The sequence below is a fragment of the Rhinatrema bivittatum genome, chromosome 9 (genome assembly GCF_901001135.1).
Source record: "Rhinatrema bivittatum chromosome 9, aRhiBiv1.1, whole genome shotgun sequence".
NCBI classification, from domain to species: Eukaryota; Metazoa; Chordata; class Amphibia; order Gymnophiona; family Rhinatrematidae; genus Rhinatrema; species Rhinatrema bivittatum.
This window is the reverse complement of record NC_042623.1, coordinates 12003776-12020207: the sequence shown is the minus strand read 5'-3', so window position 1 is coordinate 12020207 and position 16432 is coordinate 12003776. Positions and strand designations below refer to the sequence as shown.

The following is a 16432-nucleotide window of genomic DNA, read 5'->3' as shown; positions in this document are numbered from 1 at the left end:
TTCCTACCTCCTCCCCTGTGCTCCGCCCCTCTCCCTGGCTCCTCCCTCTTTCCCACCTCCTCCCTGGGCTCCGCCCCTGTCCCGGGCTCCACTCTCCTACCACCTCCCCCGTGCTCCGCCCCTCTCCCTGGCTCCTCTCTCTTTCCTACCTCCCCCCTCTCTCTTTCCTACCTCCTCCCCTGTGCTCCGCCCCTCTCCCTGGCTCCTCCCTCTTTCCCACCTCCTCCCTGGGCTCCGCCCCTGTCCCGGGCTCCACTCTCCTACCACCTCCCCCGTGCTCCGCCCCTCTCCCTGGCTCCTCTCTCTTTCCTACCTCCCCCCCCTCTCTCTTTCCTACCTCCTCCCCTGTGCTCCGCCCCTCTCCCTGGCTCCTTTCTCTTTCCCCAACTCCGTACTCCGCCCCCCCCATCTCTTCGGATTTCTCCATTTTCCCCACCTCCTCCCCCCCCACGTGCTCCGCCCCTCCTCCCCCGCTCCCCGGGTTCCTCCTTCCCGGGCCTCTGGCGATGGCGGCGCTCTGGTTCCGGGTGCGGGGCGAGCGGCTGTGCAGACCGAGCCTGGGGCTCCTCCGGTCCCTGAGCTGCGCCGCCCCCGATCCGCTCACCGTCTGCCGGCAGCAGGATGGCATCAGGTGCGCCCGGCGATCGGTGCTGTCCCCCTCCCGGAGCCGCTCTGGGGGTGTCTGCTGACTCCGCCCTGAAATACCGCCTCCCCACCTAGCACTGACTGCGGGGGCTTATATTGCCCATACTCATCCCCCCTCCCTAGCACTGACTGCCTGGGCTCAGTATATTATATTATATATTTATTATGCTATATCACTCCTCCCTAGTACTGACTGCCTGGGCTCAATATACCACTGCTCCCTAGTACTGACTGCCTGGGCTCAATATACCACTGCTCCCTAGCACTGACTGCCTGGGCTCAGTATACCACTCCTCCCTAGCACTGACTGCCGGAGCTCAGTATATTATATTATATATTTATTATGCTATATCACTCCTCCCTAGTACTGACTGCCTGGGCTCAGTATATTATATTATATATTTATTATGCTATATCACTCCTCCCTAGCACTGACTGCCTGGGCTCAGTATATTATATTATATATTTATTATGCTATATCACTCCTCCCTAGCACTGACTGCCTGGGCTCAGTATACCACTCCTCCCTAGCACTGACTGCCTGGGCTCAGTATATTATATTATATATTTATTATGCTATATCACTCCTCCCTAGTACTGACTGCCTGGGCTCAGTATACCACTCCTCCCTAGCACTGACTGCCTGGGCTCAGTATATTATATTATATATTTATTATGCTATATCACTCCTCCCTAGTACTGACTGCCTGGGCTCAATATACCACTCCTCCCTAGCACTGACTGCCTGGGCTCAGTATACCACTCCTCCCTAGCACTGATTGCAGGGGCTCAGTATATCACTCCTCTCTAGCAATGACTGCCGGGGCTCAGTATACCACTCCTCCCTAGCACTGACTGCCGGGGCTCTGTGGATGGCGGGAAGCAGGGCTTGCTTTATCACTCCCCTGCTGACTTCTGGCTGATCCTCATCTCTGCTCACTGGCCCAGGGGCTAGCATACGTTCCTCTGGACGTGCCCCGAGGAGCGTCCCATAAAGTGTTCTGTGAGGCTTGGGCTGGGGGTCTGGGGTGGAAAGCTTCATGTCCCCAGCAGATGGGGGACGGTGGAGCAGACATAGCGCCCTGCTCCTGCTAGATTTTGTTTGGAGGGGGTAGAGAGCACAGTGGGGACTGGAGCTCGTGAGATCCGTCCTGGGGCTGCACCTGTGAATGACGATGTGGAGGGGTTAGGAGGAAGCGTGCGTGTGTAGGCCTGGGCCATGTCGGCCAGCCTAAGGACAACTGCGACTAGTGCTGTGTATTTCTATAGCGCTGCTAGACATACACAGCGCTGTACAAAGAGACAGTCCCTGCTCCATAGAGCTTACAGTCTACTCAAGACAGAAAAACAGAGACTCCGGGATTCTCATTTATTATGCAAAATGGTTAAAACCAACAAGAGTATGAGCGAACGGAAGTGTCCAAAAAGTTTGTTAGTTTGTTTGTTTTTAGGCTGGATTTGAATGAGGCCAGAGAAGGAGAGGCAAAGGGGGAATAAATTGCACAGGGGTCCTTGCCCTGCCCCCTTGTGGCAGGGATCTGGGGCAGCTTAGGGCCAACTCCTCCAGCCCGGAAACTCAGATAGCGAGGTTGCCGCCAACTAGAAGAAGGCCAACGGAAGCAAAGCACAAGAGAGCGACAAGTTCGCGGCCGAGCAGCGAGCGGGAAAGGAGGAAGCAGCTCAGCCCGCCGCCGTGTTGCACGCTTGAGCAAAACAAAGCACTCCTTAGGTGAAATTAGGAGAGCCCGCCGTTGTTGTAATTGTTTCTTTTTCTCTTGGAATGCTTGAGCAGACCAAGTTGGAGATGTAAAGAGAAAGGTTTTGCGGGGTGCGTGTCGGCGGGACGAAGAAACGCAGCTTGGAATAACAGCAATCCCCGGCCACTTAAAGCAGCCCCACCCCCCCCCCCGGCATAGTTTCACCATTCCAGGGCCTCGCTGTGGTTAGTTCACCCGGTGGGCCCCGTGCCATCCTAAACTCTTACTTTTTCATTTATGTTCTTTCATGCTCTGCTTTCTAATATATTTTATTTTTTAGTATTTTAGCTTTTTTTTTTTTTTTTTTTAAATAAGAGGTGTGTTCCAGATTTAAAACAAATTGTAGGAAGCATTTTTTTTAGCTCGGCGCACAGTCTAGCTGTGGAATTTGTTGCCGGGGGATGTGGTGAAGGCATCTGGCTTCGCTGGGTGTAAAAGGCGATCGAGCTGGTTCCCGGAGGAAATGCCCCTAAGCCGTTATTAGCCGGCCGGGCCCCGCTCATCTATGGGAGCGAGCAGCAAGGAACGGATCTGCTTTTTGGGACTCGGTCCGACCGCCGCTGCAGGAGGCTGGGCTCGCTGGACCCGTGTTCCGACCTAGCGTGGCACGTCTTAAGTGACTGAGGCCACAAAGCATTTCTAAATGCTTTGTGGCCTCTGAATGAACTGTATTCGATGGGGGGGGGGAAGGCTGATGTGCACGGAGCAGGAGAGGGACCTTGGGGTGATAGTGTCTAATGATCTGAAGTCGGCGAAACAATGCGACAAGGCGATAGCTAAAGCCAGAAGAATGCTGGGCTGCATAGAGAGAGGAATATCGAGTAAGAAAAGGGAAGTGATTATTCCCTTGTACAGGTCCTTGGTGAGGCCTCACCTGGAGTACTGTGTTCAGTTCTGGAGACCGTATCTTCAAAAAGACAAAGACAAGATGGAGGCGGTACAGAGAAGGGCGACCAGGAAGGTGGAGGATCTTCATCGGATGACGTACGAGGAGAGATTGAAGAATCTAAATATGTACACCCTGGAGGAAAGGATGAGCAGAGGTGATATGATACAGACTTTCAGATACTTGAAAGGTTTTAATGATCCAAAAACAACGACAAACCTGTTCCGTAGGAAAAAAATCAGCAGAATCAGGGGTCACGATTTGAAGCTCCAGGGAGGAAGATTCAGAACCAATGTTAGGAAGTATTTCTTCACGGAGAGGGTGGTGGATGCCTGGAATGCCCTTCCGGAGGATGTGGTGAAGACCAGAACTGTGAAGGACTTCAAAGGGGCGTGGGATAAACACTGTGGATCCATAAAGTCAAGAGGCCTGCCAATGAAGAGTGGGTGACTCGCCAGAATGATGGCTACTGCCTGGAGTCAATACCCTTATTAAATAAACATACACATGCTTACTGTGACTCCAACATCGCTCTAAGCTTCAACAGCAAGAGGAAATGTGGAAAAAAGGATTCACACTCACAAAGAGGGGAGTAGCTGGCTTGTTACGGCGGTTACTACCCCAAATCAAATAAGCCTGATACTTCACTTTCGATGCACATCCAGCATAGTTCTCTGATTCAACGGCAGGGGAGAAGAAAAACTGATACTTCACCCATCCAGCAGAGCTCTCTGCTTCAACGGCAGGGGAGAAGAAAAGAGGGTTCGCACTCACAAAGCGGGGAGTAGCTGGCTTGTTACGGCGGTTACTACCCCAAACCAAATGTGCCTGATACTTCACTTTCGATGCACATCCAGCATGGCTCTCTGCTTCAACGGCATGGGAGAAGACTGATACTTCACGCATATCCAGCATAGCTCCCTGCTTCAACGGCAGGGGAGAAGAAAAACAACCAATAAGGGCTGTATAACATAGTCTGGGTAAAACAAACAAGCATGGGTGTAGCTTGCTTATTGCTGTGGTTACTACCCCTACTACCCCTAACGAATCAAGCTAGATATTTCACTTGGATGCAGCTCCATCACTGCTCTCTACATTAAAGGTGGGGGTGGAAGGGAAATAGAACCAAGAGCTAAGAGAAACAGATAAGTATGAGAGAAAAAATGTGTGCAGCTTGCTGGGCAGACTGGATGGGCCGTTTGGTCTTCTTCTGCCATCATTTCTATGTTTCTATTAAACGAAGGTTCCCTGTACGTACCCGGATCAGTCCAGACTCCTGGGGTTTTTGCCTCCCCTCCAGCAGATGGAGACAGAGAAAGTTCTGACAGACTCTGCCTTATATACCAGGGTGCCACCCACAGTCTGCCAGTATTACTCTGGCTCCAGCAGATGGAGACAGAGAAAGTTCTGACAGACTCTGCCTTATATACCAGGGTGCCACCCACAGCCTGTCAGTATTACTCTGGCTCCAGCAGATGGAGACAGAGAAAGTTCTGACAGACTCTGCCTTATATACCAGGGTGCCACCCACAGTCTGCCAGTATTACTCTGTCTCCAGGAGATGGCGACGAAGAAAGTTCTGACAGACTCTGCCTTATATACCAGGGTGCCACCCACAGTCTGCCAGTATTACTCTGGCTCCAGCAGATGGAGACAGAGAAAGTTCTGACAGACTCTGCCTTATATACCAGGGTGCCACCCACAGCCTGCCAGTATTACTCTGTCTCCAGCAGATGGTAGGAGTGCTCAACCCACAGACTGATTTGCTTAGTGAGATACGTTTGTGAGTTAGTTGGTTTTGGGTGACTAATTTTGATTTTAATTTAATTTCAATCTGAAGGAGCATAGCTCATTTAAAAAAAAAAAAAAACCCAAAGTAAAAAAGCTCTGAAGAATTCCTCAGCCTCCCAGGGGATGCCAGGTCCTGAGGGACCATCCCCCCTGGTGTGTGAGGCAGCTGCGGCTGGTGGTCGAGGGCCCGATAGCCGTTACTCGGCAGCTTCAGGGTTGACAGCGGGGAGCCCGGCTCACTCACCCCAGGAGGAACAGCATCACCACCTTCAGCTGTACCGGGCAAGTCAAGTTAAAAAAATAAAAAAACAAGGACTTGTGTTTGGGGTTCGCGTCGGCTCTTTATTTTCTTCGGCCCGACATGCCACGGAAGTTGGCATGCCGGGCGTGTGGCTCGGCGCGAGCTCGCTTGTCGAGGGACGGTCTGTGCTCCGCCGGTCTGCCTGGGGGGGGAGGGCACATCTGCGGCCGCCGGGAGTGGGGGGGGCTCGTTCTGTGGCTTACCTCGGTCTCCCATGCGTTCGGGGAACTCCCGATGCCTTTTCTGCCCTGTTCCTGCTGGGCGCGGGAATGGGCGCCATTTTGAATAATTTTAGCGGGGCGGCTCGGGCCGCGTCGGGGGAAAGCATTTTGCCGCCTTCCCTGTCACCTCAGAGATCGCTTTCAGGGGGCACTAAGTCGACCTTTCCTGACCCGATTTCGCTGGGGGATAACCCTGAGGGGGATGGGGACTCCTCCTGCTCATCATCTTTTAGCTCAGATTTTGTTCTTTTATTACATAAAGTCTTTAAGGCCAGGAAAGCTAACAAAGTAACAAAATTACTTCTCCACTGCCCTCTAAGACCCAGAAATGGCCCACGCATAGTGGTGATCAGGGGGCCCCTAAGGCAAAGCCCACCTTGAGGTCTGTAGCGCCTCAGGATGATTCAGGCTCGTCCCCAGATACCTCGGTGGACCAGGATGGTCAGGACCTTCCAGCCCACCCCCTGAGGGGGAGTAGAGGGAGAGGGGGACCAGCAGCAGAGTGCTGCGCGAGAGTCCCATATTGTGGACGGTGATGTCCCAAAGGTGGTCAGGCTATTCCGAAATGAGGAACGTGTTCCACTCATTCCCTCCATTTTAAAAGAGTTAGGAACTGAGGCACCGCAGGAACACTCTCGCTTAGGGTCTATGGACCCTGTGTTGTTGGGCCTGAGGGGTCCACCTATGGCTATCCCGTTCCATTTCTCGGCCACGGACCTGCTCTTCAGAGAATGGGACACCCCAGACATGGGGTTAAAGGTTACGAAAGCGATGGACAAGCTTTATCCTCTGCCGGAGGAGGCTTTGGAGATTCTTCGAGTTCCGAAGGTGGATGCGGCAGTGTCTGCTGTCATGAAGAAAACCATTATCCCGGTCACGGGGGTCTACGGCTCTCAAGGATCTGCAAGATCAAAATCTGGAGGCGCAGCTTAAGAAAATCTTTGAGGTCTCTGCACTTGGGGTCCGAGCAGCAATGTGTAGCAATTTCGCCTTGAGAGCAGGGTGCAACAGCTCCAGGCCAACGAGTCTTTGTCTGAGGAGGAAGCTCTTCAGGCCGGTCGCCTGGAGGCGGTGGTAGCTTATTTGTTTTATTTATTTATTTTTATTTATATTTGAGTGTTTTTATATACCGTTGTTTGGAGCTGGCCTTCACAACGGTTTACAAGAGAAACAACAATACATGGAACAGCTAACAGGTATAATGAAACGAACGTAAATAGGATACAATTTGTGATTGAACGTAAATAGGATATAGATTGAGAGTAGAAACAATAATATACATGTCAGATGCATTGTGGGATTACAAAGTTTGGAAGAAATAATAGGGAACTATAAAATATTTAGAGAAGTATTGAGACACTGAAACAGTTAACAGAAGGTTTAACGAGCATTGGTTAGCTATACGTAATGTTGGATTGGCTTATTTAACAGTATAGTGATTAAGTGTGTGTTGTGTGGTATCTGTTAGTTTAGCTTATCCGATGCCTTCTTTGTAGGTTTGTTGGAATAACCAGGTTTTGAGGAGTTTTTTGAACATTTTTATGTTACTTTGTAGTCTTAGATTTTCAGGGAGTGTGTTCCAGAGGGTCGGCCCTGCTATTGAGAAAGCTCTTTCGCGTACTGTAGTAAGTTTGGCTGCTGCAACTGTGGGAATTTCTAATAATGCCTTGTTTGTAGATCTTGTGTTGCGCCATGGTATTTGAGTGTGTATATCGTCATTAATCCATTTGACTTCATTCCCGTGTATATGGTTTTGTAGAGTATGGATAGTGTTTTGAATTGTATCCGTTTTTCTATGGGGAGCCAGTGAAGTGATTTTAAGACAGGTGTGATGTGGTCTGTTTTCTTTTTTCTGGTTAGAACTCTAGCTGCTGCATTCTGTAGGATTTGGAGAGGTTGGGTAGTAGATTTGGGTAGATCTAACATCAGAGAGTTACAATAGTCGAAGCTTGAGAAGATCAAGGATTGTTGAATGGTTCGGAAGTCTGAATGATTTAGCAGTGGTTTTAGGCGTTTCAGTACCATTAATTTGTTAAAGCCTTCTATGACCTTTGCCGATATGTGTTTTTTGAGATTCATTTCTGTGTCTATCCAGATTCCTAGGTCCTTCACTTTGTCACTGAGTTTGATGTTAGTATTATTTATTTGAATGGGGTTGTTTGAGGTAGTTGTGGGAGTTTTTCTTTGGATGAGTATGTATTCCGTCTTGTCCATGTTGGGACAGAGTTTCAGTTGGTTTAGGAGATTTTTTATGTTATTAAGGTATGAGGCAGCGAGGTTGAAGGCTTTATCAAGTGTGTCAGTTACCGGTATGAGAAGCTAAATGTCATCGGCGTAAATAAGGTAGGTGATGCCAAGACTAGTAAGGAGTTGACATAGTGGGAGAAGGTAGATATTAAATAGTGTGGCTGATAGTGTTGATTCTTGTGGGACTCCGGTTTCAAGAGGAAATGAAACCGGAGTGCAGATGACCTTTCTGATTTCCTGCGGACCTCCACTAGGTCCATGATCTCAGCTGTTTCGGCTCGAAGATTATTGTGGTTGCGAAACTGGTCGGTGGATGTGTCGTCCAAATCCCAGTTGGGGTCTCTGCCTTTTAAGGGCAAGCTTCTCTTTGGAAAAGAGCTAGAAGACATGATTCAGTCCTTGGGGGAGAATAAGGTTCATCAGCTGCCAGAAGACAGGCCGCACTCGAGAGGAGCTTTTTCTTCCAGATCCCTCTTCTACGGAGGTCGAAGATCTCGAGTGTCCCGGGCACCCACTTCTTCCTTTCGGCAGAATGTGGGCAGACAGCAATCATGGGGCCAGCCCTTTCGTGGGCGTTTTGGTAGCTGGGTGTCTCCCTGTCTACTCCAGGCAGTAAGTCTTCACAATGATGGGCAGCCGGTCCATTCCTCGGTTCCAGTGATAGGAAGCAGACTGTCTCTGTTCTACGAGGAATGGGCCAAAATCACATCAGACCAGTGAGTGCTATCTGTGATAAAACACGGCTATGCTTTAGATTTTGTGCGCCAGCCCCGTCCTCAATTTCTGGTCTCACCATGAGGGTACACCACAAAACGGAGAGCGGTAAAACAGACATTGCAACGCCTTCTCGACTTAGGCGCAATTGTTCCAGTTCCCCCATCAGCGCAGTGAAGGGGCTGGTACTCCATTTACTTCGTCGTACCAAAAAAAAAAAGGAGGGGACCTTCCGACCCATACTCGATTCAAAGCGAGTCAACAAATGTCTTCGGATCCTCCACTTCCGAATGGAGAAATTACGGTCGGTCATCGCGTCTGTTCGACCGGGGAGTTTCTAGCGTCTTTAGACCTGATGGAGGTGTATTTGCATATCGGAATCCAGGGGGACCATCAGAAGTTCCTGAGATTTTCCATCCTGGGACAGCACTACCAATTCCAAGCGCAGCCTTTCAGCCTTGCTACAGCTCCTAGGACCTTCACCAAGATCATGGTGGTGGTGGCAGCGCAACTACGCAGAGAGGGGTTGTTAGTGCACCCGTAGTTGGACGATTGGCTGGTTCGGGCAAAGTCGGAAGAGCCTTGCCAGGCAGCGATCCACCATGTGCTGCAACTCTTGAATGCGCTCGGCTGGGTGATCAACCGGGCCAAAAGTCATCTAATCCCCACAGGGACAGGTGAGAGCGTTTCTATCCAAAACTCCTCGGAAGGTCTGGGATTACTTGCAGGTTCTAGGTTTCATGACTTCGACGCTGGAGCTGGTCCCATGGGCCTTCGCTCATATACGGCCATTGCAATCAGCTTTACTTTCCCGCTGGAGTCCGGTCTCTGAACAATTCCAGCAGTCCCTGCCTCTGACGGAGTCCGCTCGTTCCAGTCTGCATTGGTGACTGCTCTCGGACAATTTGAACAGGGGAGTTCCCGTGGTGGTCCCGGATTGGATGGTGTTGATCATGGATGCCAGCTTCTCCGGTTGGGGAGCCGTGGGCCTGAGAAAATTGGTGCAGGGGCAGTGGTCTCCCGAAGAGTCTCGGTGGTCAATCAACCATTTGGAGTCCAGAGCGCTATGGTTGGCGTTGCAGGCATTCCTACCACTTCTCAAAGGGGAAGTCAGTCAGGATACTGTCAGACAATGTGACCACAGTGGTTCTTCAAAGAGGAACCAAGAGCCAGCCAGTGGCGGAGGAAACTCGCCTGTTAATCGGCTGGGCGGAGCAGAAACCTGCTCAGCATAGCAGCCTCTCACATAGCTGGGGTCGGCAACGTTCACGCGGATTTTCTGAGTGGCCATCGGCTCGATCCAGGTGAGTGAGAGCTAGTGGACAAAGCTTTTCAACTCATCTGTGTTAGATGGGGCACTCCTCACGTAGATCTGATGGCAACGTTCAAGAATTCCAAGGCTCCATGCTTCTTTGCTCGCTGCAGAGACACGGGAGCAGAAGAAGTAGATGCTCTAGTTCTTCCCTGGCTGACGACGGCGCTGCTTTACGTATTTCCTCCTTGGTCAGTCTAGCGTTGGACGGTCCCCTTCGGTTTCCCTATCTTCCGAACCTGCTTCATCAGGGGCCCGTCTGTTTCGACCAGGTCGATCGCTTCTGTCTAGCTGCTTGGCTTTTGAGAGTCAGCGTTTGAAAAGCAAAGGCTATTCCGAGGTGCTGGTCACTACTCTGTTGCAATCGCGCAAAACTTCAACTTCCCTGTCTTATGTTCACGCCTGGAAGGTTTTTGAATCGTGGTGCGTAGACCGGGGGATTCTTCTCACCCTGAGCGTCCATGTCGGATATCTTGTGCTTCCTTCAGGCAGGGCTTAGCTAAGGGGTTGTCCTGTAGTTCCTTGAGAGTGCAGATTGCAGCTCTTGGTTCTTTGGGCAGTTCCATAAGCAGAGCAGTGTTGGCTGCGCATCTGGATGTCTCTCGCTTCCTTAGGGGGGAAAAGCATTTGCGTTCACCGGTGACTTCGCCCTGTCCATCCTGGAATTTAAATTTAGTGCTTACTGCTTTGTGTGCGCTGCCCTTTGAGCCTTTGAAAAGAGCTACATTGAAGGATCTTACTTTGAAGGTGGTCTTTTTGGTGGCGATATCTTTGGCTCGTAGGGTGTCCGAGGTTCAGGCATTGTCATGCAGGAACCCTTTTTGAGGATATCAGATTCGGGGGTTTCCTTGTGAACGGTTCCTTCTTTTCTGCCAAAGGTGGTTTCCTCTTTTCATTTGAATCAATCTGTGGAACTCCTGTCATTTTCCGACCTGGACAGGTCGGATCCTCTTTCTAAGGACCTACAGAAATTGGATGTTCGCGGGGCCCTGCTACGTTATCTGGAAGTTACCAATGATTTTCAAGCCTCGGATCATCTCTTTGTGCTTTGGAGTGGTCCAAAGAGCGGTAATATGGCATCTAAGACCTTGATAGCCCGTGGCTGAAAGAGGCGATAAATTCCGCATATTTCCTTCGTGGTAGGCCCTTGCCAGTGGGGCTTCGGGCGCATTCGACGTGCTCTCAAGCGGCTTCATGGGCGGAATGTCAACAGATTTCTCCACAGGAAATTTGCAGAGTGGCTACGTGGAAATCCTTGCATGCCTTTGCCAGGCACTACAGGCTTGATGTCCAGGCTCAGGGAGTGGCTAATTTTGGAGAAGGTGTGCTCAGAGCGGGCCTCTTCGTATCCCATCCCAGGTAAGTGAAGCTCTGGTACATCCCAGGAGTCTGGACTGATCCGAGGTACGTACAGGGAAAGGAAAATTGGTTCTTACCTGATAAGTTTTGTTCCTGTAGTACCACGGATCAGTCCAGAGACCCGCCCGTTTATTACGTAAAGGTAATGGAAAGTCCGCTGTTTCAGCATTTGTGTATTTCTAATCTGCAGATCAATTTTATTTACCCTATTTAAGGGGTCTGGTTTACAGTTGGGGTCAGTGATCCAGTTCAAGTTTACGGTTCCTGTACATAGTTAGTTTGGGTTGGTACTATTCTGCTTTGACACTGAGAAATACTGTCGGGCTGTGGGTGGCACCCGGGTATATAAGGCAGAGTCTGTCAGAACTTTCTCTGTCTCCATCTGCTGGCAGGGAGGCAAAACCCCAGGAGTCTGGACTGATCCCCGTGGTACTACAGGAACGAAAATTATCAGGTAAGAACCAATTTTCTTTTCAGCCCCGGGGAGTGGCGGAAGGAGTTCTGATGATGATCAGGACGCCAACGCGTCCCCCGTTTACCCGTTTCCGTAAACAGGAGATGCTTCCCAGCGTTTTATTTTAAACAAGGTCATCTCCTAAGATTATTAACACAAGTCAGAGCAGAAAAGGGCCCTAAGGAAGTAGCTGTTGCAGCTGAATTAGCTAAGGAATATTCCTGGTGCAGCTTCTATAGAGGGAGCTGGTCGGAGGGGGTGTCTCCCCCACACGGGACTGCCTGGATGTGCCGTGCAGGGACAGACTTCCCCAGGTTATATTTCTTACTATTAAAGAACAGAATTTAAACATTTTTCGGCATAAATTGTGACTGAGGTTTATCCAGGAGGCTGTGATGCATGACTTTCTGGCCTGGTTGGCTCAGTGCGGTTGGGCGGGGTCTCCCTTTCTGTCACTTTCACGGTATTTGGCATCGTTGCCTGTGTATTTAGTTACGTGTGGAAGGAATGATTTGGGAGGTCTTTGTTAGCTGGGGTTTTTAATGCCTTTGGCTTCTGTATTTGGCAAATCGTGCTTTCCGTGTACATGAGTGAGTTGTAAAAGGCAGCACAATGTAAAGCAGAGGTAGAATTAATAGAGAGATTTGGATAAATCTTTATTGCTTGTAATTACAAGGATTAGATAGCGTGCATGTGAGAGGAAAACGAATGGATGCTAATTAAGCAGTTCAGTAATATGAATGAGATATGAGCAACCTTCTAGGCTTGTACAGAACATGAAAGCAGCGCCTGGAGATGCAAAATGTTTGCCTTCCGGTCCTGCCGTGCAGCTCTTTTTCTGTTTTATCATATTTATTTTTTTCCTTTTTTTACATTATGTCCCATTTTTTGTGCTTATTTTTTTTGTAGTGATTCATAGAGTTTTTGCCGGAATTCTTCAAGCGGCCCCATATTTAATTTTCTGGAGCTGGCCGTGTGCGGCCTGCTTTATTTCCCTGGTCTGTGCCGACTTTGCTCGCGCCTGGCTTCTTCTGCTGCTCTGCCGCATTGTCGCCGTGAGCTGGAAGCGGTTATTTTAAAGAGACGGGCTGACACGACCCTGCGGGGCTCGGGGGGGGGGCCTCTGCTCTCGACCTCGTCTGGCCAGGCGGGAGGGCCACTCGGACGTTTGCACAAGCGCTTACGTTTGCAAAACATCTCGGGGGGGTGGCGTTCTGCCCGTGCCGTGTTTGTCCCCGACTTTACGCGTGTCCTGCCTTGTAATTCCAGGCAGATTACTCTGAATAACCCGAAGAAGCGGAACGCTTTATCCCTCGCCATGCTGCACAGCCTGCGTCAGGACATCCTGCAGGACGTTGAAAGCAAAGAGCTGAGAGTCATCATCATTGCAGGTATTTGCCTTTTCCTGTTCGTGCCCCAGATCAGTCCAGACCAGCGGGTTTCCCATCCCTACCAGCAAGATGGAGGCAGAGAAAAACTTTTCAGGCACTTCCGCATAAGTGAGAGGTGCCGCCTGCAGTCCCTCGGGATTTCTCTGAGTCCAGCAGATGGTAGAGGTGAAAATCCTGCGGTCTGAAGAATTAGATTTTAAAAAAAAAAAAACCAAATAAATTTTATTTATTTATTTATTTATTTAGGGCTTTTTTTTTTTATACCGACGTTCATGATACCAATCATATCATATCGGTTTACAAAAAACAGTGGTGCAATAACATTAACATCAACATGAACAATAGGCAAAAAGTGAAAAAAAAGTTACAATAAAACAGGGGCACTCGAACTGGGAGGAGGAAGAGCCAGAGGCATGGGTAACTCAGAAATAAATAATATCTGGTCATATATTCAGGATTATAATAATAACAACATGTGCTCAGGACTGAATACTATCAAATATATAAATAATATCCTATACTCAGGGCTGTAATAATATCGTATATTCATGACTAAATAGTATCAGGTCATAAAACTCGGAAGTAACTAGTATAGAGTCAGAAGCCATGTCAGGGATGGGGTACGTCGACTGGAGGACCATGGCGAGTTATTGTAGTTTTGTAGATGTATTGTAGTAAATAGAAGAGAGAGAACAGGATTCTCAGGTGGGCTCCCTGAGGTGTTAGGCAGCTTCGTGGGTCATCAGGGGGTTGGTATCCCTGGTTTAGCTCAGCCTGCAGTCAACGAGGGGGCTGAAAGCCGGTGTTCTGGCTCTTTCCTTCGCCTTGGACTGCTCCCGCTGGCCCTTCGGCATCTGAATCACCATCAGGAAAGTATTCCCTTTCTTTTTTCTGGGGGGGGGGGGGGGTATTTTTGCAGGCCCGTCTTCTTAAAAAAAAAAAAAAGACGAGGCAGTGCGGGTGTCATGAGACAGCCAGGGGAGGAGAAAGAGAGCGAGCAGTCAAGGGGGGGGGGCCTGTTGGCTGGCAGCTTCCTGTTGAGCGTGAGGCGCGTCTGGCTCGGGCGAGCGCAAAGTGTGTGCATAATGGCGGTGGCTGTGGGACGCGGCAAGGCCTGTAGAGCGAGGTGTACGTCCCAAAATTGTGCCTGAGGAGGAGGAGAAACTCTTAGGGCAGCGGCTGAGGCAGCGCGGGATAAAACTGTCCCCCCGATTGGCTGCAGCAGGCGAGAGAGCTCGGCTGGCAAACGTGGAACAGTGGCGCATTTTGTCATGGAGGGATTTCCCACCCCCTTTCTCGCCGGTGGAGTGAGATTTCCCTGCAGACCCAGAGAGGCGGTGATGAGGCTGGCGAGCTCACGAGGGAAGATTCCAGCGGTTTGGCAGGAATTTCCTTGGACTTTGTCTTCTTAAGGCACAAAGCTTATTTAGCAGCAGGCAGGTGTGCTCCTCCACTGAGGCCCCAGCGACAGGCTAAGGTGCGCAGGCGAGACTCTCGGGGAGAGTCGAGTTCTTTTTTCCGTCTGCTAGACCTTCAGGGTCATCTGAGCGGTCACGCTGATGATGCGGATCCCTCAGAGGGGTTCAGGGGTCAAGATGATGGCCCTGGAGGGAGCCCTTAGGGGGCAGCCAAGGTTAAGGTCGTTCAGGAAGGACGATCTGTGACCTTTGATCCAGCTGTATCCCACGCATTAAGAAAGGTGGAAGGAAGGCAAAACGATTCCCGGCACGGTTAAAAGGTGAGGTGAAAGAGGCTATTTTAGCCAAAGAAAATATCCTTCAACAATTGGAGGAAGGATCCATCTGAAGAAAATAGGAAAAAACATAAGCATTGTCAAGGTAAGTGTAAAACATTGATAAGACAGGCGAAGAGAGAATTTGAAATGAAGTTGGCCATAGAAGCAGAAACTCATAATAATTTTTAAAATATATCCGAAGCAAGAAACCTGTGAGGGAGTTGGTTGGACTGTTAGATGATCGAAGGGTTAAAGGGGCTCTTAGGGAAGATAAGGCCCTTGCAGAAAGACTAAATTAATTCTTTCTTCCGTGTTTACTAATCAGGATGTTGGGGAGATACCAGTTCCGGAGATGGTTTTCAGGGGCGATGAGTCAGACAAACTGAACGAAATCACTGTGAACCTGGAAGATGTAGTAGGCCAGATTGACAAACTAAAGAGTAGCAAATCACCTGGACCAGATGGTATGCATCCTAGGGTACTGAAGGAACTAAAAAATGAAATTTCTGATCTATTAGTTAAAATTTGTAACTTATTAAAATCATCCATTGTACCTGAAGACTGGAGGGTGGCCAATGTAACCCCAATATTTAAAAAGGGCTCCAGGGGCAATCCAGGAAACTATAGACCGGTAAGCCTGACTCCAGTGCTGGGAAAAATTGTGGAAACTATTCTCAAGATCAAAATCGTAGAGCATATAGAAAGACATGATTTAATGGGACACAGTCAACATGGATTTACCCAAGGGAAGTCTTGCCTAACAAATCTTCATTTTTTTGAAGGGGTTAATAAACATGGATAAAGGTGAACTGGTAGATGTAGTGTATTTGGATTTTCAGAAGGCGTTTGACAAAGTCCCTCATGAGAGGCTTCCAAGAAAAGTAAAAAGTCATGGGATAGGAGGCGATGCCCTTTCGTGGAGTACAAACTGGTTAAAAGACAGGAAACAGAGAGTAGGATTAAATGGTCAATTTTCTCAGTGGAAAAGGGTAAACAGTGGAGTGCCTCAGGGATCTGTACTTGGACCGGTGCTTTTCAATATATATATAAATGATCTGGAAAGGAATATGATGAGTGAGGTTATCAAATCTGCAGATGATATAAAATTATTCATAGTAATTAAATGACAAGTAAATTGTGATAAATCGCAGGAGGACCTTATGAGACTGGAAGATTGGGCATCCAAATGGCAGATGAAATTTAATGTGGACAAGTGCAAGGTGTTGCATATAGGGAAAAATAACCCTTGCTGTAGTTACACGATGTTAGGTTCCATATTAGGAGCTACCACCCAGGAAAAAGATCTAGGCATCATAGTGGATAATACTTTAAAATCAGTCGGCTCAGTGTGCTGCAGCAGTCAAAAAAGCAAACAGAATGTTAGGAATTATTAGGAAGGGAATGGTTAATAGAACGGAAAATGTCATAATGCCTCTGTATCGCTCCATGGTGAGACTGCACCTTGAATACTGTGTACAATTCTGGTCGCTGCATCTCAAAAAAGATATAGTTGTGATGGAGAAGGTACAGAGAAGGGCAACCAAAATGATAAAGGGGATGGAACAGCTCCCCTGTGAGGAAAGACTGAAGAAGTTAGGGCTGTTCAGCTTAGAGAAGAG

General features: G+C 49.1%; 1 protein-coding gene across 1 annotated transcript in view; it reads left to right on the top strand.

Annotated features, from left to right (window-relative positions):
* Nucleotides 1–386: 386 nt before the first annotated feature.
* ECHDC3 (enoyl-CoA hydratase domain containing 3) overlaps nucleotides 387–16432 on the top strand; it is a 35408-nt gene continuing 19362 nt past the window's right edge. The window contains exons 1-2 of the mRNA XM_029616404.1: nucleotides 387–631; nucleotides 12957–13078. Of these exons, the coding sequence (XP_029472264.1) occupies nucleotides 507–631; nucleotides 12957–13078 (247 nt within the window). The 5' untranslated portion in view covers nucleotides 387–506. The remainder of the gene's footprint in view (nucleotides 632–12956; nucleotides 13079–16432) is intronic.